The sequence below is a fragment of the Stomoxys calcitrans genome, chromosome 2, assembly GCF_963082655.1.
Source record: "Stomoxys calcitrans chromosome 2, idStoCalc2.1, whole genome shotgun sequence".
Taxonomy (NCBI): Eukaryota; Metazoa; Arthropoda; class Insecta; order Diptera; family Muscidae; genus Stomoxys; species Stomoxys calcitrans.
In genome coordinates, this window is record NC_081553.1 from 235169290 (window position 1) to 235193577 (window position 24288).

A 24288-nucleotide genomic window follows, 5' to 3' on the forward strand; every position below is an offset into this window, starting at 1 on the left:
AGCTGGCTAGAGTCCCGAAGATGAAGCGTTCTTTTTGGTTATGGACAGCAAGCTTACCGGAGGTGGAGTGAGACCCAAGTGGAAATAAATAAAGAAAAAGACAGGAACGTAAAAACCTGTAAGGGAAGAAAACACTAAACACCTGAAAAGAAAACGATACCTGAAAAGAGAAAAAAAAAACATTAACCTGAAAAGAAAGGAAAATTAAGTTATCTGTAAATAAATAAGATAAAACGAAGAAAGTAAATACTTAAAAAACCCAAAACTCCACCTCCACTGTCCCGACGTTGGAACATCAGCCAACCAGGCGATAACAGCACAGCGTTGGTCAGCCGACAACGCCAAAGGTACCCTCTATCAGAGCCCTTTTCCCATACATAAAACAGGACAATACGCTTGACTTAGACGGACGGACAGACAGCTACCTGACACAAAACTTCTGAAAATAAAGGTTTTTAAATAAGGAAACCATTATAGAAAAGTTGTTGAGGCAGGGCTGACATCATTTCTTGTATTTTATTTAGCGCCAGGAAATTAGGAAGCGCCCTTTCAGCTTAGGTTGAGCTCACCCATAGGCCAGGAAGGTTTCAGTAAAAGGTACGTGGGGGCCCTTGCTCCATCATAGATGTCCACCTTGTTTTAGCGTTGACCAACAACATCCTATAAAAGAAAGCAATACAACTTTTATTTAAAGAACACCTACATAAGACTACAGCAACATTATACTTACCATCAGACGGACGGACAGGAAATAGGGTAGACGACAAGCAGGGTCGGTACCATTGCAGGACTGGTGCTACAGCTAGGCAATCCCAGCTCCGACATCAAGGCCATCACTAGGCGAGACCAGAAAGAAGATTCGATGACCCATATTGCTGGAAGGAAGAAGAGAGAAAAGAAAACGAATTAAATGCTGAACTGAAAGCATTTTCTTTTATATATATATATATAATTTTTTTTTGTCATTGAATTTAGGACATGAAATTTTGAATCAACCTATATTTTAAATTGATTTTTGAATTGCTTCATTCGATCTTCCTATTTGTTTTTTTTGTTTATTTATTTAATCATCATTATAAAGATTTGTTAGAATTTAGCTACTGCGAAAATGCAATAAAGCCAAAACTGGAATTTTATAACGTTTTAACATGAAATAGTTCAGTTTTATCTTATGAATATGGAAGGCTAAAAAGCAGGTAAGAAAAAGGGTAGCTCAAACTTACCGGTCCAGGACAAACAGGTGTATTTGGGGTGTCCTCATAGATTATGACGCAAGAGGGCACCATGGTGGGGTGGGTGCGTCCAGACACCAGCTGAATGCTAAGTGGTGTCAACATGGTAGTGTGTGTCTGTCTAGTATTGTTCATGGTTGTTGTGTAGGTATCAGTGTCCCTCCATCAGCTGGTTGATTTTTGTTTTTTTTGTCACCTGCTTTGGAGGAGGTGAACTGGCAAGAACCGCGCCCTTTTCGACTGAGCCACAGCCGGTGCTCGAACGCCAGCAGCCAGCGCCCGTCAGTTCATTTCCTCCCCTCCAAGCAAAGCAGGGTTCCTTCGGGAGCTCGACAAGAATGGCGCCCAACGTGGGGCCCGAGAATTCGGGTGACCGTTTCATTTTTTTTTTATAGTGGCTGTTACGATGTGTCCTTTGTGAGTGTACTTGTGTGTCTCGACAGTTAATGTTTTAATACAACATTGGTCGCAAGCCCCAAGGAAAGCGAAGAATATAATTGTGACAGAGTTTCCTGCCCATTGCTTATGTGCGACACTGAGTCTGTAGTAGGCAGTATGTATGGATGGCCTTCGACATAGCCTTGTGGCCATAGAGATGGAACAGGAAACATCCATTTCATTCAATAGCACTGCAATAGCCCAATTTGTGTTTGCCAGTCCTCTCTTCAGGACAATAGACCGGCTCTCCTGTTGAGTCCGGCAAGTAGGGACGTTGTTTCACGCCGATTAGCCGACAGGCTGGTTTGTTGGCAAACACAAACCCAGTCTTTTCAATTTCCTGATACCGAGATTTTAACCTATAAGAAGAAGACAGATTCAGAATTTATTTGGAGATTTCTGTTTTATGTTTGTTTGCACATACTACCATGTTTTTGTTTGTCCTGGATGATATGAGGGAGAGCTACCATTTTTCTTTATAAATTGAATTGTTGTTAGTAACACATAGTTTTTACAGGATCTGGTAATCCGATTACCTGTAGGAATTTAAAGAAGCAGAGAATTTATTTAGTTGTAATTTTTGAAGTAACATTTAGGGTTAGATGGTGAATACAAGAGCGAATAGTTATTCGAGCGCAACTACTCTTGCAAACGGCGAAGCGATGGCAACAACAACAACCATAACCACGACGGTCCCGTCAGCAACGGTGTCAACCACAACAACAGCCATGGCTCCCATGATGGTAACTTCCGCGGTGGTGACTCCAGCTCCATCCGAAACGAACACCTCTGGCTCTTCTTTGGGTCAGTCAACTCCCGAAACACCGAATTTCAGCAGCATAACAGCGCGAACAATCCAGCGGGAACGACGAGAACAGGGAGACCAAGCAGGAACTGGTCAAGAGCACGCCACTGTGTGTCAAGAGAGTCAAGCAGACGCGCAGCTCAACGCAGTTATAAACTCTGCAATTGGTGTGGGGCAGATGGAGCTTGTAAGGCTTTTGGATGAAAGGCTGCGGTTGTTAGTTCCGCAGTTGGTCCATCAAACATTGGAAGGAACCCGAGGTCCTACCATGCAGGGTTTTGACCAGCGAGCGAACCGAGAAATACAGGCGAGTGATCAACAACCAATCGGACTGGCGGCAACGCATGTAGTCCTCACAGAAAGACCGCATCTACCACCTGTAGGTCATGCAAGGCAAGCCTGTCAGATAACGCCACATCCACAAAGCGCCCAGCCAGTGCAACAACGCCAATATGGCACAGCGGCAGAGAGTCAATGGCCAGTGTTTTCAGCTCACCAGCGAGGACAACCAGCAGCTGAAATGGAATATGGTGGAGATTACCAGTACAGCCAGCCACCAATCCAGTCACATCCAGCAGCAGCTCATATGTCTCCCGGCCGATTCCAAGCACCTGAGTATCCACACGCGCCAATGCGCGCAAGCCCGAGGAAAGTGGACATAGAGAAATGGAGGCTGAAGTTCGATGGAACTTCAAAATCGATAACGGCCGAAGATTTTATGTTCCGGCTCGAGCAGCTCCGTCAAGATTTTGCATGTGATTGGGATGAAGTGCTGGTAAAGTTTCCCCAGCTCTTGGATGGCCCTGCTGAAGACTGGTACTGGATGCAGCGAAGACTAGGACGCATCAAGAGCTTCCCTGATTTGAAAGAGGCCTTTCTCAGCCAGTTCCGCAAATTCGAAAGCGATTTTGACGTGCAGCGGAAAATGATGGATCGTCGACAGGCACCGCATGAGTCGTTCGAAGATTTTTACAACGCCGTGCTACGATTGCGGAACCAGCAGCGAGAGCCTCTACAAGAGCAAATGCTGGTAGAAATGATGAAGGGGAATCTGAAATCATCATTAGCAGCCCTGGTTTTCCCTATACGCATGTTTGGCCTACAACATTTTAGAGAGGAATGCCGCAAAGCAGAGCTTCTGCTAACTAACCAAAGGCAGGCGGCCATGGCGCATCGGCAACAGTTTGCTCCTCGAGTGAGTGAGTTAGAATATGAAGAAAGAGACGCTGAGCTTGAGGTGGAAGCTATATCAAGGCAAAACAATTATATCTGCTGGAATTGCAGAGAAAAGGGCCACGGTTTCATGGATTGCAGATCAACCACAAGGAGTTTGTTTTGCTATGGTTGTGGTTTGGAGAATGTGGTAAAACCAAACTGTCCTAGGTGCAAGGGAAACCGACAGACGGGCACGACGAAGGGGGAGACGCGCCCGCACTTTGCGAACCCCCAGTAGTTAATGTCTCCTCCGAATTGCAAGAGGAAAGTGCCAAAATAACTATTTTAAGTAGGAATAAGGATATCATAGATTTAGATGAGGGTGAAGGTGAAAATAGTTTAAGCAATGAAGTAAATAATGAATTCAAGAATAGTTGTAAGATTAGAGAATTAAAACCTTGGAGTAGCAGAATGGAGGAGTATCAAAAAGCTCGAAATATAATCTTTAGCATACCCGAAAGCCGGAAGATGAGCAAGAAAGTCGAAAGGGCAAGAAACAGATACTTAGACCGAAAAAGGCTTAGGAAGGAAATAGCGGCAGCCCGATTGTATGAGGGGGAAGACACCAGGCTATACATGCGTATTAAGATTGGCGATGAGGAAGTTGAGGGGCTCTTGGACAGCGGAGCCACAGTTAGTTGCTTGGGCAAAGATTGTCTAGGTAGAGTAGAAAGAGCTGGAGTTCCAATCTACGCGTATAGCGCCGCAGTTCACACGGCAGACGGTACACCCTTAGAGGTACTGGGCCGGATTAGGCTGAAGGTTAGAGTTAAGAAATTAGAAAAGGAAATTGATTTCTTTTTAGTCCCTGCTTTGAGTAAAGCCTTGTATTTGGGTGTCGACTTTATGAAGGCCTTCAATCTTTTGGCTAGTGTGGAAAGTCTTTCTCTAGGTGACGAAGAAGAGGAAGACACAAATGACCCATCCCGTCATCGTCTTAGCGTTGAGGAGGACAGAAGGCTCGCCGATGTCATTAGCCTTTTTCCATCTTTTGAGGTTCGGGGCTTGGGCAAGACGTCCCTAGAAATGCATACCATTGACACGGCAGATGCGGAACCAGTGAAGCAAAGGCACTACCCCGTTTCTCCAGCTGTGCAACGCTTGATGTTTGCCGAGCTGGACAGAATGCTTGACATGGGGGTCATTGAGCCTAGCCAAAGTCCGTGGAATAATCCTGTAACCTTGGTCCGAAAGGGCGTCAAGAACAGATTATGCCTGGATGCGCGAAAGCTCAATGTCCTCACTGTCAAGGATGCTTATCCGCTCCCAAACATTGAGGGATTGCTTAGCCGGCTTGGGGATACACATTTTATATCGAGTGTGGACCTGAAGGACGCCTTCTGGCAAATCCCACTCGATATAAAGAGCCGAGAGAAAACTGCCTTTACGGTTCCCGGAAGACCCTTATACCATTTTACAGTCATGCCTTTTGGGCTGTGCAACGCAGCCCAGAGGCTATGCCTGTTGATGGATAAGGTGATTCCAGCGCATCTCCGTGAAAGGGTATTCGTTTATTTGGACGACTTGCTGATAGTCGCCCCCGACTTTGAAACTCATCTAGTCCTTCTCCGTCAAGTGGCGGATTTGTTGACGAACGCCGGCCTGACCATAAACGTCGCAAAGTCGAAGTTTTGCTTTCGGGAGTTGCGCTACCTTGGGTACATTGTGGGTGAAGGCAAATTAAGACCGGACCCAGGAAAAATTTCGGCGATTATGGATTTTGATTACCCCAAGAGCGCCAAACAGGTGCGAAGTTTCACCGGTATGACCGGATGGTACCGCAGGTTCATTGCGGACTACGCTACCATCGCAGAGCCGATATTTAACACCCTGAAGAAAGGCAAGACATTTGAGTTTGGTGACGCAGCCAAAGTGGCTTTTTGCCGATTAAAAGAAGCCCTAACGAAAAGCCCAGTATTAAAGCACCCGGATTTTGACAAACACTTTTACATACAATGTGACGCTTCGGATGTTGGCGTAGGCGGGGTGTTGTTCCAGAAGGATGAAGAGGGTGGAGAACATCCAATCGCATACGTGTCCAAAAAGCTGACTTCGGCCCAAAGAAACTACTCCGTTACGGAGCGAGAGTGCCTGGCAGTAGTGGTGGCTCTTAAGAAGTTTAGGCCCTATGTCGAACTTATGCCCTTTACAGTAATAACAGACCATTCCTGCTTGAAGTGGCTAATGTCCAATAAGGAGTTGAGTGGACGATTGGCTCGGTGGAGTTTACTGCTTCAAGGGCATAGCTTCGACATAGAGCATAGACGTGGGAGTCTAAATGTAGTGCCAGACACTCTCTCAAGGTACAACATGGACGAGCTGGAGTTCAGCAGTGCAGTGGATTTGGAAGCACCTGAGTTCAAGGCTGACAATTACTTGGAGAAAATTCGCGTAATAGAGGAAAACGGAGAAGCCTTCCCAGACTTAAGAGTGAAAGAGGGTCGGATTTACAAAAGGACAATTCCGGTGGCGGTAGACTTGCCGTCCGAGGAGTTTGCTTGGAAACTTTGGGTGCCCGAAGAATTAACAACCGAGACCATTACTAAGGCCCACAACCCGCCTTCGTCAGCGCATGGAGGATTCCACAAGACGCTGAAGCGGTTGAAACAGTTATATTATTGGCCAAATATGAGTGCCCAAGTCAGAGCCTACATACAAAGATGTCACACCTGCAAGGAGTCAAAGCCTAACTACCAGAACATGCAACAGCCTATAGGTGAAGAGGTGAAGATCGATCGGCCTTTCCAAAAGATCTATGTCGATTTCCTGGGCCCATATGTCCGATCTAAATCGGGGAATTCATTTATATTTATTGTTTTAGATCACCTATCGAAATATGTGCTCCTAAAGCCCATGTCAAAAGCTACATCTCGCAACGTCATCAAGTTCTTAACAGGAGAGGTTTTTCATAAGTTCGGGGTGCCCGAGACACTTATGTCCGATAACGGGAAACAGTTCACCGGAAATGATTTTTCTACATTCCTTGACGCCTTCGGCGTGAGACATTTCAAGACTGGTTTGTACTCGCCCCAAGCTAATGCTTCAGAGCGAGTCAACCAGTCCATCTTGGCGGCAATAAGATCCTATTTAAAAGATGATCAACGCGACTGGGACCAGAACCTGACCGCTATCGAATGCGCGCTTCGGTCATCTGTACACGCTTCCACCGGGATGACACCATACTTTGCCTTGTTCGGGACAAGTATGATAACACACGGAAGTGTCTACAGAGTGGCTCGGCAGCTGGACGCACTGAAAGACCCAGAATATACGGCTTTACCTAAGGCTACGCAGTTAGAGTTAATCAGGGAACAGCTCAGGAAGAACATGGCAAAGAGCTACCTAGGTAGGGCCAAGAAGTACAACACGAGAGCCAGAGTAGTTAAATTTTTCCCCGGCCAAGAAGTTTATCGTCGAAACCACCAGTTAAGCGATTTCAGCAAGAATATTAATGCGAAGCTGAACAGAAAGTACTTGAAGTGCAGAATAGTGCGCTCAATAGGAAGATGCCTTTATGAGATAGAGGATACTAGGGGTAAACTAATTGGCGTTTATCACGCCAAGGACCTAAAACAATAGAACACCTTTTTTTTTAAGTGAGGAACAGGAGGTCTGGAAGCCCATGACTCATCCGCGAGATTTCACCTAACACCTGCCACCAGAGCAGTCTTCAGAGATTCCAAAACAAGATTACGATGGGAAGCTCCCCGCTGTCTGACTCGAGCGGGAATGTATACATTTATGGGATAAGACAAGTATGTCTGTCGTTGGCGCAAGGTTCAGCTCATCTCGCTAAACACCGCATTGCTGCGGACGCTTAAGTATCCGTCTGGACTATGCCACGGGATCGTGAGCTGTGATAAACAAGGCCTCGGAGCTATCGGTATGTATCGAAGCTGAGTCAGAGATGGGGGAGAACAAGTATCAAGACTCACCGCGGTGTACCTGATGGGTTATCGTATCCGGTATCGGTGGCTCTGGATAGTGTTCTGGTTGGTGGTGGTCGGTTTCATCTTTTGGATGTGTGCCCGAAGAGATATAAGACCTGAATAAAATCCTATGTTTAAGAGGTTTTGAAAGTTTGAAGTTTTTCCAAAAAAAAGTTTCGCCATACTATGCGAGCTTCAAGGGTTCTTACTAGAGGGTGATCACTAAACCGTTTTTTTTTTCTAAAACCGGTTATCGAACTATCCGAAAAATGAACTTTTTAAAGAGCCGGTTTGAGTTTTGAGATTAAAAAAAAAAAAAACCGGTTTAGGCGGTTATATTTTTTTTATAAACGTAAACCATTTTAAAATTTTTAGATAAGCCTTAGGTGAGGTCAAAAATCTAGCAGCGTATCCTTTTTCAGTGGCTGAAAAAGGTTTGCTGAAGGATTTTTGAAATTTTGAGAAGACGAAATATCGAATGAAATTTTCTCTAACGACAACATTTTAATAAAGTTGATTATAAAGACCAAATTTCAATGAGAATTTTCCTTAAATCAATTTTCAATAAAGTTTTTTAAATTATTTTCTTTTATGTCTAAATAGTCATCAAAGGTATTCTTTTTTGAATTTTCAAAAAAAGAAATTGATGAAATTTTTCCAATTAATTTTTTTTTCCAACAGAAGTTATTTTATTTTTTTTTTTTTTTTTTTTTTTTTTTTTAATCTTCTCAATTTTTTTTGTTTTCTCAGGAAAAATGGAAAAAAATTCCAAAGAAAAGTTTTAAGTAAATTATCGGTGGAAACAAAAGTTATAATTTTTAGACAAATGTAGATAAAATTTTTAGACAAAGCTTCGATTAAATTTTTAAAACAAAATTTCAATAAAGTTGTTCATAGACCAAATTTTAGTTAAAGGTTCCATAAAATAAATTTGATTCTTCAAAATTTTTCCAAAAATGGCAATTTTTTTTTGTTTTGAAATTCTCTCAGCAGAAAAGGGGTAATTATCATAAACATGGTTAAAAATTAAATATTAGTAAGAAACCGGTTAATTTTGGCAAGAAACCGATTTACCAAATACCCGGGAAATGGCCATCTTAAAGAAGCCGATTAGTATAGTGAGCTCAAAAAAAAAAAAAAAAAAAGAACAACTGAAAACCCGGTTTTCAAAAACCGAATTGATCACTCTAGTTCTTACACGCGAAGCTCTCTAAGACTATTGCTTGGTTAGGAGTAATTCATTAGTGGAAAACCGGTTATGTTTTTTGCGAAAACCCGATTTGCAAGAACCGAATTGGCCATCCTAGGTTATATGGACTTACCTTGAACTAGGGGTTTTCCACGAAGACTCCTTTTTGGGTGTTTTCTACCACTGCGGCTTCAGTATTGGGTGTAGCCGCATGCTTTGCGTGCGGAGAACCTGGAATGAGGACGATATATTTAGTACAAGCCCGCTCGAGGGTTGGGTTGGAACTGATACTTACCTGTTTATCCTTTGATCCCAACGTGCTTCCTTGGTCACTCCAGGTTTTACTTCAATCCGTCGATCTGAAACGAGAATGATGAGGAAATGCATTATTCACTTTGTTTAATTAATGGAGAAATGTTGGTATAGGGTTCTATATGAATTCTCTTGGATATAGTTCCAGATGGGTATGATTCTTTTTTCTGGCAAATGATAATTTTTGTTATTTATTTTGGATCTTTCTTTTGCATTTTATTATTTAATTTTTTTTATTTGTGTTTTTTATCATATTCGAGGGCGGCTTTGGTATTGTTGATGTACTGGCCTTAGGGCACAAGGTTCGTATTTTAACATTTAACACTTAGCTTTTTTCCCGATTGTATGGACGAAGACTAAGCATGCTGATACACCTTGAATACTGGTACACTTTGCATACTGGTACACTTTTTCCCTCCCATCCTTTGATAGGAATATCGGCAGGGTGGTTGGGTTTGTGGTGTGCGCCGAATAATGGCGCTACAGCGCCACCTGGTTGTGACTTGCCTTACTCCAGCGACACCTACTGGCTATGGTTGGCCCTCATCAGGGAGAGGGAGACAACCAGCTGACACCAACCTGTCATTATGGCTGCCCCCATATGTTTTGTTGGTGCCGGCTGGAAGACCAACTTCATGATGGAGACCAACCAAAGCCAAGCTGGCTAGAGTCCCGAAGATGAAGCGTTCTTTTTGGTTATGGACAGCAAGCTTACCGGAGGTGGAGTGAGACCCAAGTGGAAATAAATAAAGAAAAAGACAGGAACGTAAAAACCTGTAAGGGAAGAAAACACTAAACACCTGAAAAAAAAACGATACCTGAAAAGAGAAAAAAAAAACATTAACCTGAAAAGAAAGGAAAATTAAGTTATCTGTAAATAAATAAGATAAAACGAAGAAAGTAAATACTTAAAAAACCCAAAACTCCACCTCCACTGTCCCGACGTTGGAACATCAGCCAACCAGGCGATAACAGCACAGCGTTGGTCAGCCGACAACGCCAAAGGTACCCTCTATCAGAGCCCTTTTCCCATACATAAAACAGGACAATACGCTTGACTTAGACGGACGGACAGACAGCTACCTGACACAAAACTTCTGAAAATAAAGGTTTTTAAATAAGGAAACCATTATAGAAAAGTTGTTGAGGCAGGGCTGACATCATTTCTTGTATTTTATTTAGCGCCAGGAAATTAGGAAGCGCCCTTTCAGCTTAGGTTGAGCTCACCCATAGGCCAGGAAGGTTTCAGTAAAAGGTACGTGGGGGCCCTTGCTCCATCATAGATGTCCACCTTGTTTTAGCGTTGACCAACAACATCCTATAAAAGAAAGCAATACAACTTTTATTTAAAGAACACCTACATAAGACTACAGCAACATTATACTTACCATCAGACGGACGGACAGGAAATAGGGTAGACGACAAGCAGGGTCGGTACCATTGCAGGACTGGTGCTACAGCTAGGCAATCCCAGCTCCGACATCAAGGCCATCACTAGGCGAGACCAGAAAGAAGATTCGATGACCCATATTGCTGGAAGGAAGAAGAGAGAAAAGAAAACGAATTAAATGCTGAACTGAAAGCATTTTCTTTTATATATATATATATAATTTTTTTTTGTCATTGAATTTAGGACATGAAATTTTGAATCAACCTATATTTTAAATTGATTTTTGAATTGCTTCATTCGATCTTCCTATTTGTTTTTTTTGTTTATTTATTTAATCATCATTATAAAGATTTGTTAGAATTTAGCTACTGCGAAAATGCAATAAAGCCAAAACTGGAATTTTATAACGTTTTAACATGAAATAGTTCAGTTTTATCTTATGAATATGGAAGGCTAAAAAGCAGGTAAGAAAAAGGGTAGCTCAAACTTACCGGTCCAGGACAAACAGGTGTATTTGGGGTGTCCTCATAGATTATGACGCAAGAGGGCACCATGGTGGGGTGGGTGCGTCCAGACACCAGCTGAATGCTAAGTGGTGTCAACATGGTAGTGTGTGTCTGTCTAGTATTGTTCATGGTTGTTGTGTAGGTATCAGTGTCCCTCCATCAGCTGGTTGATTTTTGTTTTTTTTGTCACCTGCTTTGGAGGAGGTGAACTGGCAAGAACCGCGCCCTTTTCGACTGAGCCACAGCCGGTGCTCGAACGCCAGCAGCCAGCGCCCGTCAGTTCATTTCCTCCCCTCCAAGCAAAGCAGGGTTCCTTCGGGAGCTCGACAATATTGGTCTTAATTCTTAATAAACCCATGAAGTTAATAGCTATGTGCTAAGTGAACTTTATATGTTTGATTCCTGAAGGCACCACAGTAGTGTAAAAGGGAGGTCGTGAATATGGATTACCAGGAATATAGTGGATACAAGGTAACATGGATGGGTGGGCGTAGACTTTTCAGGTTGCAACATCTATAACCTGAATGAAACCGGCTCTACAAAACCGAATTTCTTCTCTCTTTCCTAATTTTTGTTTGCTGTTTCTTCCCCTTTTGGACTTAATGTTGCACGTTTTATAAACAATCTCTTTAAAGTTTTATGGTAGCGTTTTCGAGCTGGACAAGGTCAAGATCCCATTCCCACAGACGAGCAATAAGGCCGAGCCAAATTAGCGTGCCAATGCCATATTGTCTGCTAATAGACTTGACCAACTTTTACAGCCTTTTCGAGAAATTTAAATTGACAGTTCTGTGCTACAATTGTTTCGCCATGCGTTTAATCAGTGTTAAAATCCGGTGTGACTTTGAATTCGCCAAAAATAGTTTTCCCTTTCACATTCGTTTTACCAAATAAATATTTAGGTGACCGCCAATTCACACGAAATAATTTTTTCGAAGCCACAATTCGAACAAGTAAAACATATGACAGCAAGAAGAAGAAATCCTTGGACTTGATTTAAATTTAATTTGTTTAATTTGTTAAGACAAAATTGTACATGTTTTTTTAAATCTCCTTTTAGCACACACTCAAGTGTTAAAAAAAAAATAATAATGACACAAACAAAAAAACCACCTAAAAGTGGTTATTTAACAGTCGTTTTGTGATTTTAAGGTGGATAAGGAGGAATTCACATTGCTTTCACCATAAAATGAAATGGTTTCACATTTTTTTTTTTTGTGAAATTTACCATACGTAACCTCATTTCATAAATATTTCACATTAGCCTGCGGAACCAAAACAAGGTCATATCCGAATATTTTGCGATCTTCTTTTCGTTTTGCCATTCAAATTGAATAATGTCACCATATCTTTTAATAAACGGCTAATGTAAGTGGCAATAAGATTTGCCGCTTAGAAAAATTGGGATGTCATTTTCCCCATACAAACTAAGCGAGAAAATCCGCTTAATGATAAATAAAACAGATGGGGCAACCTTCAAATAATTCTGACATGCCTCGAAATAAAATTTCTACTAGGAAAATACGCGAACATACCTAATGGGCGTTAATTCGTTCTTCTTCTTCTTTAAAACTACAAATCTAATCTAATCATCATCAGCTGTTCCGAATTACAATTGTTTAATTGTTTACAGCAGGACAGAAAGGAATTTATTAATTATAAACTTTTTTTCCTTACCTAAGAAACAAAAAAAGCCGCCAAAATAACGACCCCAGGTGAAATGCAACCCAAATTTAAATTCGCAGAAGGTAAAGTATCTTCAAAATTCTTGATTTATCTATTGCAATGTTTATAACTTTTAGGCGAAAAAGTGCTTTGCTTCCATGGTCCATTGATATACGAAGCAAAGGCATTAAAGAGTGCAATCACTAAGGATAAACAACTGAAGTATTTTGTCCACTACGCTGGATGGAATAAGAAGTATGTAAAAAGTATATAGCACACACATCTATTAAAATTTCTCTCTTCCAGTTGGGACGAGTGGGTTCCTGAAAACCGTGTTTTAAAGTTTAATGAAACAAACTTGCAAAGGCAAAAAGAGCTACAAAAAGAACATGATGCCAAAAAAGAGAAAAATAGGAAAAGTAAGAAAATATAAAATATTAGGATCAATCATTTTCAGCATGCAACTTATTAATTTTCTTTGTAGATGCCCCGAAAGGGAAGAAAGGAGAGTTATTAATGACCACATCTAAAGATAGTGGAGCGATCAGTAGTGGCGGTAGTGAATCGAGAGCTTCGACCCCATCAAAAGAATTAACTAATCTCTCTACTACAACTACGACAACAGTTGCAGGGCGAGGGAACAGATCCAAACTGAATGCCACACCTGTTACGATGGAGTCAAAAAAAGATACTTTGGGAAAGGAGGAGTCCACGAAAGAAGATAAGGAAGAACCCGCAGTGAAAAAGAAGCGAGGTACTTCAACAAGTTCGTCGGAAAAATCTTCAACGAATAATGCGGCAGCATCCAACAGTAGTACACCCGTTCCACCATTGCCTATTGTATCAGCGGGGCCTATAAGTAACACAACCGTTACCAGTTCCTCGGTAGCGAGTAATATTCGATTAGATTCTTGCGTAGAGAGCGAAGAGACTTTTCTATCAAAAATAGAAGTTAAAATTAAAATTCCGGATGAATTAAAGCAGTGTCTAGCTGATGACTGGGATGCTATTACAAGACAACATAAATTGTTGGATATACCAGCGAAAATCACTGTACAAGATATCGTCGATCAGTATATTAGTTTTAAGAAGTCTGCCAAATCATCGAATGCTTGCAAGGAATTGGCTATATCGGACGTTCTTAACGGCGTTGTGGAATATTTCAATGTTATGCTTGGCTCCCAGCTTCTCTACAAATTTGAGCGTCCACAGTATGCTGATATACTGCAACAGTATCCGGATATACCTCTTTCTAAATTATATGGATCCTTCCATTTGCTGCGTTTGTTTGTAAAATTGGGATCCATGTTGGGATATTCAGCTTTGGACGAAAAATCTATGCAGCTATTGCTGGTGCACTTGCATGACTTTCTAAAATATTTGGTTAAAAATAGTGCTACCTTCTTTAGCATGGCTAGTTTTGTTAACGTCTCACCAGAATATCATCGCCATACTCAATGATTTTAAAAGGAAATTCTCATACCAACATTGAAGTTTACAAATTTCTTTTTTCTTATATATTTTTGGTTCTTAGTAAGGGAATACTGTCATGATATTCCTTCCTTAGACTTTTTATTATTAGATCAGATAATAAAAGTATTTTATTCAAATATTTATGGTGTGAACCAGTGCAGGTTTTTTATTTCAATTAGCCCATCGGGTATAAAATAAATAAAATTCGTAATGTTAGTCAATCAATCACTAAAAAATTGCATTTTATTTCTTATTTGTAGTACTTCATAAAGGTATAACAATTTTTCATATAAAAAAATAATCCTTTTTGACCTAACAATCTTCGTCCGAACTACTACTGCTGCTGGTAGGATAAAATTCTTTGTAGTCTTTAGGTTTATTTCTAGCCTCTTGCTCTTCGCTTATATAAGTGTTTTGAACGTGAACAATCTCTTCGCTAGTTTTACATGCTGCATACCTTTTGAGCAACGTCTCATTCAGTTCCAAAAATGAATGACCCCATGAGAATTTCCCCATATACCACTCTGCTTCCGAGATGAAGCCACATATATATAAAGTTGCTGCTATTGCTTCCACGCAGCTCAGTTTACATGGTTTTCCATAATTTATAGGATTGGCAGCCACAAGGAATGGCAAGAGACGCGGATTGGGGCTTTTCATTCTAGAAAATGGAGTTTCATCCAACTTCGCCCACGAGCAGTCAACAACAGCTACCCCCGATGTCTGCACAATGTCTCTATCCTGTGGACTTACACAGCTCTCACCAACTGGCGTCAATACTAATCCTGCGAATTTTTGTCCAAGTCGCAAGTTTTCAATTAATCCTAAACGAGCTAATTTTCTTCCGGAGCACTTCTTAGGGTCGCACTGATTTAAGTCCCACATTGCTATAGGAAAATCTGGAGCTGAACCATGTTGTTTATCAATATTAGCCGATTCACTCGAGGATGAGTCTTCGCTGCCAGAATTGGAAGCTAGCTCACTTTCCCTTTGTGCCAATGAGCGTTCGCAATTGCGATTTGATTTCACATTTCGATAATGATGACCACGATTTCCTCCTCCTCTTTTGCCTTTTCCGTGATGCTTGGAGCTGTTCATCTTTCTCATACATATGAATTAAACAATCAGGTGTTCGTATTAAGGTTAATTTTAACTTCAATTAGTCAAACAAATATTTTGACTACGTAAAGTAACGTGAATGAATTCAAATCGCTTTGTAAGTGGTTAATAACATCTCTTTTTTCATATCCCAAGTGCAGTCTGCCAATGATTTGAAGAGTTGTTTCTGTTTCTTACCTTGTGACAGACCGTAGTAGCATGGGCTGACGATAAGAAGAGGCTGCCAAGAGTCAACCCTAGGATCTTCAGGCGAAATTCTCTGAAATTCCGACAGGTCTTGCAAATAAATGCTTTTACCTTCACAGACTAAGACTGTTGTCGATTCTCGCCATCGCAAGCAAATGATAATGAATATGTAAAAGATAAAAAATACTCCATGGGTTCAGAGGAACCTTGCATTCTATGTCTTGGTTACTGCAAGACGAGTAAGTAAAATGACGTTTTGATATTAAATGAGTATACCCAGCGCCCATGTTGAATATGGACCACCTTTCTATATTATGACAATTATTAAAAAATCGTCCTGCGCGGGATAACTGTGAGCACCACACAAGCTGGAACAATGAGTTCCGATCTGTGTGGTGTTCATTGCTGCCACGAGAAGCTGAGCTGCGAACTAACGGGCGCGTCCACAGATTGTGTATAGTGGAATGCTCCATACGGTGTAGCTGAATTTGCAGTCGCGGACAATCAGCGGTATCGAGTGGAGAATCTCAGTGAGTGGTCGGGTGGCACCGACTCTTTCATAAATACTGAGTGTCTATGATGCTCAATATGACAAGGCGAGTTATTGGCGCCTTTGAATAACCAACGGCCCCCTGTTTCCGCGGCGATCAGTCCTTTGGACAGGATCGAGCTTGCTTACCTACAAGAGCTTGACGAGGATCTTCGAATATTTAAGGTAGATAAAATTAAAAAAGGGATTGTCGTCCATTTAGCAGTAGCACAGTTTAAAGCAAAGGAAAAATTAATTGCTTATAAGTAATAAATCAGATAAGAAATTGAAAAGCTTCAACTGATATATTGGGTTGCCCAAAAAGTAATTGCGGTTTTTTAAAAGAAAGTAAATGCATTTTTTATAAAACTTAGAATGAACTTTAATCAAATATACTTTTTTTACACTTTTTTTTAAAGCAAGCTAAAAGTAACAGCTGATAACTGACAGAAGAAAGAATGCAATTACAGAGTCACAAGCTGTGAAAAAATTTGTCAACGCCGACTATATGAAAAATCCGCAATTACTTTTTGGGCAACCCAATACATTATTAGTATGCGGAACGATATTACATAAAAAAGTTTTACAATTCTTTAATTCAGTATTTGAGATTTTTGTAATGATCTTGAAAAGTTTAAATTTTGATAATTTTTGTGTGAGAATACATTTTTTTAATACTATTAACGAAAACACACAAGTTCTGAAGAGTTTATCCTGGAAACCGTTTATTTTTTTATTTATTTGCCCAAATATTAGCCTAATGGACTTCATTTTAGTTAATATATTATTAAAAAAAATTCTTATATATAAATATTTAATAATAAATGAATGACTACTCAATTGAGACAAGATTAATAAAAAATAAATAATAATAAATTACATGGAACACGATATGTATTGACACACAATAAATGATTTATTAATGATTGACTGCTCTATTAGTTACGGCCTTTATTTTTATTAAGCATCACAAAAAAATGGTCTAAGATACATTTAGTTCAAGATTTAATAAAATATTTCCTTAAGGTGTAAAAATTTAATAATGGATGAAAAACTACTCAGATGTGACAGCTTAAATGAAAAATCAATAATAATATTTATAATAAATTACATGAAAAACAAAATGAACTAAAATAAAACTATATGTAACTACTCGTTTAACGTAGCAAGATATGTGTTCTCTTCGTCGAACATAGCAAACAAAACGGGCAATTGAGTTCACAACTGGTCTAGTTAATTAAAATGAACTACAATAACACCAGATACTATTTGAAGACAATATAAGACCTCTGACATTTAAACCGAGCTATCAATTGTACGCCTTACACGAAATGGTAAATTAACTAGGCAAATTTATGCAAGGTAAAGTCATTAGCCCAACAAAAACGAAATCATGTATACATCCCTGTGAGAATGGTGGCCCAAATTCCCAGTAGGCTGTCAAATTTCATAACACTTCCTAATTGATATTATAGTTTTTATTTCCATTATCATGTATAGCGGCCACAGGATCAATAGATTTATTATTATAAACGTGTAAATTATAATTCCAAACGAAAAAAATGATAAAAAAGAAACAAAATGTAGAAAACTAGAATCCAAACAAAGCATTTGACGTTTTAGTGGAATGAGAACATTTTATTAGCTGGGCTAATAACCTTACCTTGTATAAATTTGCCTAGGGAAATAAATTTTCAAATATTGGCAGAATAAAATCTGCGCAAAGGCCAAACCCAGCAACTGTGTCAAAATGGTTTCTTAATGACAAATTCTTGTCTAGAATCAAATCCAATCATTGCGGAAAAATAAACTTGTATTCTCATTTATTTGTGTGTGGACACAATCAATAAATTAAATTTAAAACATTTTTGCAATAATAGCGGCAACTATTTGGTCAGGATTTATTCTACTATCATTTTTCAAATGTAGATCCCAATTATCGTAGTCGTCTAATCCACACTCTGATTCAATATCGTCTATACCCGGTGTAAACAAATATCCCCTTTCCATACGAATGATATCGGGGCATGATAGACGAATACATAATACTTTTTCTCCATAGACTTCTTTAAAGTATCGTATATCATTTTTTCTCCTGACATCGCTGACGATGACAATTTCAGAATTTGCTGCAACACAAAGTAATGAAAATATTGTAATTGATTGTAATAAAAATTTTCATTTACCTTTTTCCATGGCCGTTCGGCAGAAGTAACCGTAGTCCTGCTGACGTACCGTATCACTCCAAGTTATCATATCTTTTCGATATTTTTCTTTATATGGGCCATCACTGAGTAACTGGTTTAAATCCAGCTGCATTTTTTGTGCCCATTCAGATTTTATTGGTTCCGAAATTCTAATGATTTGACTGCTTGCGCCTAGCCTTTGGATAGTAGATTTGATATTTAAGACTAAATTCATTTTATTATAAGACTTCTGGGAAATTTTAGCATTTACTTGTTTTTTAATTTTTCTGAAATGTAGTCTTTCCCGCATTTTCTTTTCCCACTGATTAGCAGAATGTGTTTTATATTATCCATGGTGGAACTAAACTTTCACCTCGTCGTCATGGAATCTATGCTTGGACTTTTGAACCGCACTTAGTAACATTTCGAATAAAAATAGCATACACATTTTTGTTTACTTACCCAAATTGTGTTCAAAACAATAACTTTAAGTAAGAAAGAAGAAGAAAAAGAAATTTAAATAACAATAACAAAATATAAATAGCAGAGACCAAAGCCAAGGCATTTTTAACGGCGACGCAGCTGTATAATAAGAGACGGAAAATATTGTGGGTGGTTCCCACTAAAAGATTTTTAAAGTGGGAAAAAATTAAGATGCGAATGAACAAATTCGAAATGGAACAAATTGGAGGAAATTATAGAAAGCAAACGTGGTATTTATAACATAAAAATATTATCTTATTTTAATAGTTTATTATTCATATATTGACTTGAAAAACGGTGTTGAGGACGGAAGATAACGTATGCGGAAGATAACTAACTAACTAAATTTCCCATGAACATTCCATTAAGGGCTACATAAATTTGTTTCGTCTCCTAGTCAAATTTCAGGATTCACTGAATAAGGTTAAGCCAAGCGATCAGCCGATATACTTTTTTTTTAATATTTGGCAGTACTTGGCATTGAGGATGTCAACTTGTTCTCTTTTTACATTCATTCTTTGTTTACGTTTTCTCCTATATGATGACATTTTCAATCGTCAGATTTGACATCCTTAATGATGTTTATGGGGCCTATCCACTTTGTGTTTTGCATGTGACCTAACCTTCTATTAGTGAATCCTGGTCAAATTTATGAACTCTCACAAATTGTATAAAACCTCGCACAATCAATCGCCTCAAGATGGGTCGGAATTCCAGATTTTAGGCGCACATCGGTAACACTGTCTGCAACATAAGTTGATATTGCTCCCATATAAACCGATTTTACTTCTTGAGACCCTATAAGGAGCAATTATTATCCGATTTGGCTGAAATTTGGCATAGGATCTACTATGGTTTTTAACACCATCACTAAACAACCATCTAAACCACCCAAATTGGTCCACAATCTGCTCCAATATTATAGCAATTATTATCCATTATCCTTTGGTTACCATTAAAACAAATGACAGATGCGATCCATGGCGGAGAGCTCTGACGTAGCCAGGATTTCAATTTCCAAACCACTTTTTTTTTGCAAATAGAAAAATTCTCAAAATCCTTCTGCAAATGTGAAGTGGATAAAATATTTTAATTTTTTTATAGAAAATGCTGACGGTTCCAGGAACTGAACCATCAGCGATGAGATTTGGCCATACACAGGAAAATTTAATTCTTAGCTTAAAATCTTATATTCAATTAAAAATATTGCTGAAATCGGTCGATTTTGTAATTTCGATTTATGACAATCTGAATAATTCAAGTAAAGCGGTATTAACTCAATAAACAAATTTATTTGAAAATCTTTTATTTTCTAAAAAAAATATTTAACCGACTTAATTAAAGTTAAAATTGATAATAAATAGAACTTTTTTAGAAATAATTGCAATGCATTAAAATATTTGTATTATATTTTATTATATTTGTATTATATTATATACCTGAGATTTTTACAAAAGGAAAGGATCTTTGAAAATATTCCTTTTTCTCTTTCGAGACGATCGCCTCAGATCATCGAGCTCGTCTCGAAAGAGAAACAAACAAAAGTTGTGAAATTTAATGATCTTCGCCCTAAAGGTTGGTACTATATTCGGTTTCGCTGTGAAACTCCATATAAAAAATAAACGGAAAATATTGATGAAAAGTGTTCGTTTCGCTATAACTTGTTTTTTCATCTAGTGAAAATTTACATTTCACATCGCCCAGGAAGAGTGTGCTGGTATAAGTTAAATAAGCACAACTTTCCAAACGCATTTGCCAGCATGTTCCACCTGTATTAAAATAATGTTGTTGTAATAGCAAGATCAACACTTTCACAATTGTTATTACTTCAATAGTTTGTTATGAAAGAAACATTTATTTTTTATTTATTTTAGAAGTATATTTATTTCTATACAAATAGTTTCTTATTTATGCATCCACAAACAAGTTTGGCGATCGCGTTTATGTTGGGTTGCCCAAAAAGTAATTGCTTTGGATTTTTCATATATTCGGCGTTGACAAATTTTTTCACAGCTTGTGACTCTGTAATTGCATTCTTTCTTCTGTCTGTTATCAGCTGTTACTTTTAGCTTGCTTTAGAAAAAAAGTGTAAAAAAGTATATTTGATTAAAGTTCATTCTAAGTTTTATTAAAAATGCATTTACTTTCTTTTAAAAAATCCGCAATTACTTTTTGGGCAACCCAATATTACGTAAGAAAACGATTTTCTGTGCAGGTTGTCGTCTATTTGGGCGTCGTGAAATGTAAATTTTGCCTAGTTGGAAAAACAAGTTATAGCGAAATGAACACTTCATTAATATTTTCGCTTTGTTTTTTATATGGAGTTTCACCGTGAAAACCGAATATAGTACCGACCTTTACACGAAAACACATGCATTGAGAAAAGTACAGCTAATAAACAGGGTTGTCGAGCGTGGTTAATGTGGTATTTGTACCATAAAGGCCTCTTCGCAATAAACACGATTCAAATACAACATGCCAACGCACGGCCCTTGAAGCCATCACACCTAATATGTTTGAAAAGATCTTCGATCATTGAACTCCTATCGGAAGAGAAACAAACTAAAAGCTTTTATGTTTGTTGTTATACACATACCATTCTAACATACCATAATACGGTATTTCACTAAAAGGGGTTAAGTTGTCGAAAAAGAATATTCAAAGGATAATTTTACTATATATATTCTAAAGGAAGGCACAGCGGAGCGGGCCCGATTCAACTAGTAATAAAAAAAACAAATAAGAGCGTGCCAAGTTCGGCCAGGCCGAATCTTATATACCCTCCACCATGGATCGCATTTGTCAAGTTCTTTGAATGTCTTTTTCATATACATATGAGCTATATCAAGTTGTTGACCCATATGGACCGTACTTGCCATGGCTGTTAGAAGTCATAGAAAAACACCACCTTTAATTTCAGACAAATCGAGTAATAATTGCGCCCTCCAGAGGCTCAAGAATTCAAACTGGGAGATCGGTTTATATGTAAGCTAAATCAGGTTATATACCGATTTAGACCATACTTGGAACATTTGTTGAAAATCATACCAAAACGACATTTGCAAAATTTCAACCATATTGAATAAAAATTGCGCCCTCTAGAAGCCTTAGAAGTCTAATCGCGAGATCGGTTTATATGGCGGCTATATCAGGATATGGACTGAATTAGACCATATTTGACACAATTGTTGGGAGCCATGACAAAACATTTCATGCTAAATTTCAGTCGAATCGAATAAGAATTGCGCCGCCTTCTAGAAGCTCTAGAAGTCAAGACCTACGAACGGTTTAAATATCAGCTATATCAGGTTATTAACCAATTTAAACCATACCTGAAACAGTTATAGGAAGTGATACCAAAACAACATATGCAAAATTTCATCCAATCATATTGGATAAGAATTGCGGCCTCTAGAAGCCCAAGAAGTCCAATCGGGAGATTGGTTTTTATGGCGACTTTATCAGGTTATGGACTGATTTAGGCCATACTTGGCACAGTTATTGGGAGTCATACCACAACATTTCATGCAAAATTGCATCCAAATCGGATAAGAATTGCGCACCCTAGAAGCTCTAGAAGCCAAGACCCAAGGTCGGTTTATATGGCAGCTGAATCAGGTTATATACCGATTTAGACCATACTTGGAATATTTGTTGGAATTCATACCAAAACACTTCATGCTGACATTATTTCAACCAAATCGGATAAGAATTGCGCACTCTAGAAGTTCAAGTAGTCAAGACCCTATTTGGCCCACCAAAATATAAGATATAGTACGCAAGTCTGAAGAATTTATAAAATTTTTAGAATACTTTCAACTTTATACAATGTGAAACAACAACAAAAATAACTGCTGTTTTATTATCAGCTCTTTTTTTATATCCACCACCGAAGGTAAATTCATTTTGTCATTCCGTTTGCAACACATCGAAATATCCATTTTCACCCCTATAAAGTATATATGTTCTTGATCAGCGTAAAAATCTAAGACGATCTAGCCATTTCTGTCCGTCTGTCTGTTGAAATCACGCTACAGTCTTTAAAAATTGAGATATTGAGCTGAAACTTTGCTTTGATTTAGGGTCTTAGGCCAATAAAAGGCGCATTTATTGTTTGATTTTGCTGAAATTTAGGATAGTGAGTTGTGTAAGGCCACTCGACATCATTCTTCAATTTGGCTCAGATCGGTCCAAATTTGGATATAGCTGCCATGTAGACAGTTCTTTCGATTTAAGTTTTTGGGCCCATAAAAGGCGCATTTATTGTTCGATGTTGCCAAAATTTGGGACAGTGAGTTGTGTTGGGCCCTTCGACATGCTTCTTCAATTTGGCCCAGATCGGTCCAGATTTGAATATAATTGCCATATTGACCGGTCTCTCGATTTCAAGTTTTGGGCCCATAAAAGGCTCATTTATTGTCCGATGTCGCCGAAATTTGGGACAGTGAGTTATGATAAACCCTTCGACATTATTCTTCAATTTGGCTCAGATCAGTCCAGATTTGGATATAGCTGCCATATAGACCGATCTCTCGGTTTAAGGTTTTGGGACCATGAAAGGCGCATTTATTGTCCGATTTCACCCAAACTTGGGACAAGATATTGTGTTAGGCTCTTCGACATTTTGGCCCAAATCGGTCCAGATCTGGATATAGCTGCCATATAGACCGATTTAAAGTCTTGACCCTGTAAAAGGCGCATTTATAATCCGATTTCACTAAAATTTGACACAGTGACTTATGTTAGGCTTTTCGACATCCATGTCGTATATGGTTCGGTCGGTTTATTTTTAGATATGGCTACCAAAAACACCAATATTTGTACTTGTACTTAATAGCAAATAGGAACATATTTCATACCCACCGAGGTGTGGGTATACAACGCCTTTTTTACTTGTTGTTTTTACAGTAATAATTTTTGATGTTTTCACTGCCAAATTTGTATACCCACCTCCATAGGATGGGGGTATACTAATCTAGTCATTCCGTTTGTAACACCTCGAAATTTTCGTCTTAGACCCCAATATATATATATATTCTTGACCGTCTTGACGTTCTGAGTCAATCAAGCCATCTCCGTCTGTCCATTCGTCTGTCGAAATCACGATAGCGGCCGAACGCATAAAGCTAGCCGTTTAAAATTTTGCACAGATACTTATTATTGATTTAGGTCGTTGGGGTTTGCAAATGGGCCATATCGATTTGACTTTTTGAATCCCCGTAAACCGCAATTTTTGTCCGATTTGGCTGAAATTTTGTACGTAGTGTTCTAAATCGGTCTATAACCTGATATAGCTCCCATAAAAACCAATAAACCCATAAAACCAATAAACCCATAAAAACAATTTTTGCCCAAATCGGGCAAATTGTCTGTTACGACTTCCAACAACTGTGCCAAATCAGTCTATTACCTGAAATAGGTTCCATGTAAACCGATCTCTCAATCATCCTTGTTCGGTTCCTAGAAGTTTTAATTTTTGCTGATTTAACAGAAATTTGGTATGTAGAATAAAAGTTTGCTCTTCAACTAAATTAGTTTTGTATAAATTTCGTGGTGGGTTTCCAAGATTCGGCCCGGCCGAACTTAGCACGCTTTTACTTGTTCTTACTGAAGTAGTCGTTAGCTATTGGA

General features: G+C 38.8%; 3 protein-coding genes and 2 long non-coding RNA genes across 6 annotated transcripts; 1 reads left to right on the forward strand and 4 right to left on the reverse strand.

Moving 5' to 3' along the window:
* Nucleotides 1-193: 193 nt before the first annotated feature.
* On the reverse strand, nucleotides 194-2088 carry LOC131995107 (uncharacterized). The gene is made up of 4 exons (XR_009397157.1): nucleotides 1224-2088; nucleotides 731-875; nucleotides 570-660; nucleotides 194-439 (listed from the first exon to the last, which is right to left on the reverse strand). It is a non-coding gene; the product is annotated as an uncharacterized LOC131995107 (long non-coding RNA).
* Nucleotides 2089-9557: 7469 nt separating this feature from the next.
* On the reverse strand, nucleotides 9558-11333 carry LOC131995106 (uncharacterized). 2 transcript variants are annotated; one of them, XR_009397156.1, is made up of 4 exons: nucleotides 11002-11333; nucleotides 10509-10653; nucleotides 10348-10438; nucleotides 9558-10217 (listed from the first exon to the last, which is right to left on the reverse strand). It is a non-coding gene; the product is annotated as an uncharacterized LOC131995106 (long non-coding RNA). The 2 variants fall into 2 exon arrangements; XR_009397155.1 differs by lacking the exon at nucleotides 9558-10217 and having other exon boundaries at nucleotides 10224-10438.
* A 1276-nt stretch (nucleotides 11334-12609) lies between these two features.
* On the forward strand, nucleotides 12610-14293 carry LOC106095604 (nuA4 complex subunit EAF3 homolog). The gene is made up of 4 exons (XM_013262843.2): nucleotides 12610-12764; nucleotides 12819-12936; nucleotides 12988-13100; nucleotides 13166-14293. The coding sequence occupies exons 1-4, from the start codon at nucleotides 12737-12739 to the stop codon at nucleotides 14140-14142; spliced, it is 1236 nt and encodes a 411-aa protein (XP_013118297.2). The 5' UTR covers nucleotides 12610-12736; the 3' UTR covers nucleotides 14143-14293.
* A 74-nt stretch (nucleotides 14294-14367) lies between these two features.
* LOC106095611 (18S rRNA aminocarboxypropyltransferase) lies at nucleotides 14368-15275 on the reverse strand. Its single transcript, XM_013262855.2, has one exon. It carries the CDS (start codon nucleotides 15259-15261, stop codon nucleotides 14467-14469), a length of 795 nt encoding a protein of 264 aa, XP_013118309.2. The 5' UTR covers nucleotides 15262-15275; the 3' UTR covers nucleotides 14368-14466.
* Nucleotides 15276-17783: 2508 nt separating this feature from the next.
* LOC106095603 (phosphomevalonate kinase) lies at nucleotides 17784-18740 on the reverse strand. The gene is made up of 4 exons (XM_013262842.2): nucleotides 18637-18740; nucleotides 18446-18574; nucleotides 18175-18371; nucleotides 17784-18117 (listed from the first exon to the last, which is right to left on the reverse strand). Exons 2-4 carry the CDS (start codon nucleotides 18526-18528, stop codon nucleotides 17846-17848), a joined length of 552 nt encoding a protein of 183 aa, XP_013118296.1. The 5' UTR covers nucleotides 18529-18574; nucleotides 18637-18740; the 3' UTR covers nucleotides 17784-17845.
* Between the last annotated feature and the right edge of the window lie 5548 nt (nucleotides 18741-24288).

Excerpts from the sequence above, each read along its gene's own strand:
- LOC106095611 (XM_013262855.2), bottom strand. The coding sequence starts at position 15,261 with ATGAGAAAGATGAACAGCTCCAAGCATCACGGAAAAGGCAAAAGAGGA.
- LOC106095604 (XM_013262843.2), top strand. The coding sequence starts at position 12,737 with ATGCAACCCAAATTTAAATTCGCAGAAG. Across the intron at positions 12,765-12,818 it reads CAAATTTAAATTCGCAGAAG|GCGAAAAAGTGCTTTGCTTC; the intron begins GTAAAGTATCTT and ends TATAACTTTTAG. Across the intron at positions 12,937-12,987 it reads TACGCTGGATGGAATAAGAA|TTGGGACGAGTGGGTTCCTG; the intron begins GTATGTAAAAAG and ends TCTCTCTTCCAG.
- LOC106095603 (XM_013262842.2), bottom strand. The coding sequence starts at position 18,528 with ATGGATAATATAAAACACATTCTGCTAATCAGTGGGAAAAGAAAATGC. Across the intron at positions 18,372-18,445 it reads TCAGAAAAATTAAAAAACAA|GCTAGGCGCAAGCAGTCAAA; the intron begins GTAAATGCTAAA and ends TACTATCCAAAG. Across the intron at positions 18,118-18,174 it reads CCGAACGGCCATGGAAAAAG|CAAATTCTGAAATTGTCATC; the intron begins GTAAATGAAAAT and ends TTTGTGTTGCAG.